The sequence below is a fragment of the Glossina fuscipes genome, unplaced genomic scaffold, assembly GCF_014805625.2.
Source record: "Glossina fuscipes isolate IAEA_lab_2018 unplaced genomic scaffold, Yale_Gfus_2 2, whole genome shotgun sequence".
Classification (NCBI taxonomy): Eukaryota; Metazoa; Arthropoda; class Insecta; order Diptera; family Glossinidae; genus Glossina; species Glossina fuscipes.
Genome location: NW_023998416.1, coordinates 10,725,090 through 10,729,842, shown reverse-complemented (window position 1 = coordinate 10,729,842; position 4,753 = coordinate 10,725,090). Strand labels below are relative to the sequence as shown.

The window sequence follows — 4,753 nt, the reverse complement described above, 5'->3', positions numbered from 1 at the left end:
GAGCAAAGAAAAAACTTACAAGAAATACATCAAACAGAAACGCACAACACAAATGCGATTGTGTACATAAACACATGTACATATATACGCCAGAATTTTTAGTAAATTGTTTAAATTAATTTTTAAACAAATATAAAAAGATTGCAACCATCATAAGGCGAACTCGTATCACTCAACAGTACTTCTGCAATGAACTTGAAAATGTCTCTGGGAAATTTTAAACGATTGAGAATCTTTAAGTCTTTAAACCATAGACCTTTTGATAGTTTTTAATATTTATAACCTAACAGTTAGTGGATTAATCGATTTCGATCGATATCATGTTTAGAAAGCGATACCACCTTGCGTCTATTAAAAATAGGATCATTTTTTTTTTAAATATTAAATGATAAAAAAAAAAAAAATGAAAACGAAAACGAGAACGAGAACGAGAACGAAACTTCTTAGAGCATACCTATTAAAAGTTTCCTCTTAGTACACTAAACCAAAAATATTCTTAACATACAAGTCAAACTTTAGAAGGTATCGAGTTTTTTCCGAAAAAGTTACATCGATTTCGAACTTTGCTCGAAAGTCGACCATAGCACGAGATAAGATGATATTACCTTTTGGAGGCAATACTTTCCCAAGAAACTCGTTAACCTTTTAAATATTGAGATGGAAAAAAGAAAGAAAAGAAACATAACTTATATCCATTAAGAACTTAACGGTAATCAAGGTCGAATATGATAACAAAATTAGTTTACTTCAACTCTTTAGTGCTGGATATGAATTTATTTTCTCCCCATTCACATACAGTATAGAATTACATTGAAGAATAAACTTTTATTCTCAGTTGTTATTTATACATCGCACTGTTATCATGACTTATTACGCTCATAAGCAAGCTGCGCTTAAAAAAATTTTTATTTTTCTAAGCTTTAAATGTTTTTTCTTCTACGGTATTGAGTGTGTGAATACTGAAAATGATTCAAATACCTGGTCAATTAAAGTCGGAAATTATCATTTATTTAATATTCCGACATTTGGATTTTCTTTTTCAAATGATCCCGTTACTCCCACTACTAATGGATACAATTTTTTTGATGCAAAATCTAAAGAATTCGACCTTGATCCCGATGTTGTCGAGGATGCATTATTAAGCGCGGTTTGCATCGGCAATCAATTTTTTTTACAAATAAAAAGAATTTATATAATACGTGCACCACTCTTTCTTTATATTCATAGCCGGATTTGGTGAAAAAATACGGTTACCCTTCTGAAGTGCATTATGTTCAAACCGAAGATGGCTACATATTGCAATTGCATCGCATTGCTCGTTCAAACTGTATACCGGTTTTGTTAGTGCATGGATTATTGGATAGTTCAGCTACATGGATTCAAATGGGACCCGAAAAGGGTTTGGGTAAGAAAATGTGAATGTGAACTTTAGTAAGATATAAGCGATATTTATATATATAATCTTCATCGAAGGATGAAAGTCATTTGTCAAAGTGTTTGCAACATCCAGGAGGACCCCTTATGAAGTATAAATGTTTCTTATAAGCATCAAATTATGGATCGATTTAAGCATATCCATCTGTCCCTGTGTCTTAGGTCTGTTAGAAACACTCTGTCCTTCAAATCATCCGTCTATTCATCCGTCCGTCCATCCGTCCGTAGCAAACATTCTCCTATTCGAAAAATGGGAAAAAAAAAAACACAGCCGCGCCCATCCTGTATTATAAAGTATAAAAATTTAGTTCTCTTCCTTCTTTTTAGTCCTTTTTAGGCTAACTGTAAAGGGTGTAAAAGATTCGGTCACTATCGAAAATCATATTCTTGCTTGTATTCTTCGTAAACAATTTTTATTGTTGACTTATTGTGGATTTAAAATACCCGCATTTCTAGCGCCAGAAAGTGTAGAAGCATACAATTTCATATACGCATGATACAGTTTTGATCTGCGTACATAATATTGTTAGTATTTGAGTTTGAGTTATCATTAACTAAATTACTTTTTGAATATGTTGCGTTAAATATGTTATTCTTCAGACATAGCACTTAGCGGTTGTGCATATTATGCATTGGTGATCCATCAACTTTGTAATGCGGGAGAAGTTAAGTCAAAGACACAAACAAAAATAAAAAATGGATGAAGACTTTCAAAATACTCTTCACTACAGAATAATAATCAGAGATAGAAAATTCAGCGCAACTGATTTCATAATTAAGTCCATAGTCCTTAAACACAGCTAGCCATAAAAACTAGACATTTAAGTCTTAGATATATTGCCTTTTCTAAGTGATTGAAAAGCCCTGACTTGATGAATGCGAAAGAAATTAACTTCCTATGAAAATAAGTTAAAAATTTAAGAAAATTTTTTTTATCATAGATTTCTTACTCGTTTAGTGCAAATGTCCGCAGAAATGTCCGTAAATTCTTTTAAGAAAATTTTATTTCATTTATTAATAAAGCTTTTCGATTTAAGGTTATTTACTTCATGACGAGGGCTATGATGTATGGATGGCAAATGTGCGCGGAAATACTTATTCACGTAATCATACGAAATACAATACCAAACAGCCAATATTCTGGGAATTCAGCTTTCATGAAATGGGCTTATACGATATACCGGCAATTATTGATTATATATTGCAACAAACTAAACGACAACAATTGCATTATATAGGACATTCCCAAGGCACTGCCATCTTTTGGATAATGTGTAGCGAACGTCCTGAGTCTAGTGAAAAAGTCCTACTTATGCAAGCTTTGGCTCCGGTGGCTTATTTAGAACATGCTAAGAGTCCTGTAGTCTCATTTTTAGCATTCTTTGAAGAACCTTTAGGGGTAAATCGATATTAATCGAAGTAATTCAATGAAATATTTTTATATAAAATTTCGTATCATAGATTCTATTAAAATTAATTGGTGCTCATGAATTTTTACCAAGCAATGAGTTTTTGAAAATGTTTAATCAAATCATATGCGATGATGATTCCATTACTGAAGCGATATGTTCAAATGTTATGTTCCTCGTGGCCGGCTTCGATAAGAATCAAATGAATGAGGTATGAGGGACTTTCGAAAATGTTCATTTCATTAATTGATGGAAATTTTTTTATGCATAGACTATGTTACCTGTAGCTTTGGGCCATGCTCCTGCTGGCGCTTCAACCAAACAAATGCAACACTTTGGACAATTGAAAAAAAGTGGTTACTTTCGTCAATACGATTATGGCTGGATACGGAATCATTGGCGTTACCAATCGAGTACACCTCCAAATTACGAAATAGAAAATACCAAATGTCGAGTGGCTTTACATTATGCACTTAATGATTGGCTGGCGACACCGCAAGATGTCGAGCGATTACATCAACGTTTACCCAATGCCTTGGGTAAATTTAAAGTCAATTATCCAAAATTTAATCATTTAGATTTTGTTTGGGGTATCAATGCTCGGGACTTGTTATATAATAAACTTATTAAAATCATGAAATTGGTAGAGAAAAACTATTTCTAATTAACCAAACAATACAAACTCATAACTACTAAATGAGGGGCTAATTTTGTATATATATATATATATGTGTAGTTGTAATTATATATTTCTATATAGCAAACAAATACTTATATTTCAGTTTTCGTTATATTTAGTAATAATGCTTAGTTCGTATCGTAGTTATCAAATATGCCATTAATTCCCTTTATATAGAGCGTAAATAATTCTATTTTGAATATGTACAAAATTATAGCATATTATTGCCGGATTTCCAATAAATGCTATTAGTAAACATTAATTCATTCATAAATTATATATTTTTATTATTTCATATATATATATATATATATATATATATATATAAACTCTGTTTTCTCACAAACAGTTGTGATATACTATACGCACTTTTCCCATTTGTATACGTATTCTAAATGGTTTATCGACACTTATACCTTTCTAGACTAGTATTAAATACATTTATTTAAAGACTCTCTTACAACCGAACGTTTATGTATGTGCGTTCATCAACTTTTATTGATTTATAAAATCAGTTCAAATATTTAAATCAAATATACCTCACATCACATAAATCTCTCCTTTTCACTTTATTGATTTATTCATGTGCAATGATTTTATTGCTGCTGTAGCATTTAACTCTCTCTTTCTCTCTCTCCATACACATATATGTAACGTACACATCGTCTATAGAACTATTTAGTTTTTTCTTTTCATTTCAAAGTCAGTTGTGTTTACTGTCGTCTTTCATCAATCAGAATTAAGCCCATCATGCATACATACATACGCCCGAACATGTTTAAACTTTCAAATTAACTTAATTGAGAGACTTTTTAATGCAAATTAAATAAAATTTGGCGTATTGGAGGACTCCTATGATGATTAGAGTGAGTTTATATTAACCAGCTACTTATTCAACCTATAAAGACTGTGTGTTTTAACACAGTACACCGTAAGAGCATGTTACTTGCGAGCAAGCCTTTTACAAAAATCTCGCATAGGCATCGCTCGTATAACACGGTCAGTTCGTAGTGTACTTTATCGAAATTGACTTATACGAAACTTTATCGTTTATTTTGTATCAACTAAAACGACATATGGAATAACACAATCTAAACTTAGACGTCATTAATTACTAATCAAGCATTTTATACTGCGTCGTTGCCCTCAAATAATATAAATCTGGGCAATGTATACTGTCTTGTATCGAAACCAAATCTTCAGGCTTAAAATTTTACAATAAAAATTTTAT

The 4,753-nt window shown here is 31.4% G+C and overlaps 1 protein-coding gene across 1 annotated transcript; it reads left to right on the top strand.

Moving 5' to 3' along the window:
- Window positions 1-837: 837 nt before the first annotated feature.
- LOC119633405 (lipase 3-like) lies at window positions 838-4,152 on the top strand. Its single transcript, XM_038026948.1, has 5 exons — window positions 838-1,147; window positions 1,228-1,405; window positions 2,472-2,833; window positions 2,896-3,054; window positions 3,115-4,152. Exons 1-5 carry the CDS (start codon window positions 863-865, stop codon window positions 3,505-3,507), a joined length of 1,377 nt encoding a protein of 458 aa, XP_037882876.1. The 5' UTR covers window positions 838-862; the 3' UTR covers window positions 3,508-4,152.
- The last annotated feature ends 601 nt before the right edge of the window (window positions 4,153-4,753 follow it).

Excerpts from the sequence above, each read along its gene's own strand:
- LOC119633405 (XM_038026948.1), top strand. The coding sequence starts at position 863 with ATGACTTATTACGCTCATAAGCAAGCTGCGCTTAAAAAAATTTTTATT. Across the intron at positions 1,148-1,227 it reads AGGATGCATTATTAAGCGCG|CCGGATTTGGTGAAAAAATA; the intron begins GTTTGCATCGGC and ends TTATATTCATAG. Across the intron at positions 1,406-2,471 it reads GGGACCCGAAAAGGGTTTGG|GTTATTTACTTCATGACGAG; the intron begins GTAAGAAAATGT and ends TTTCGATTTAAG.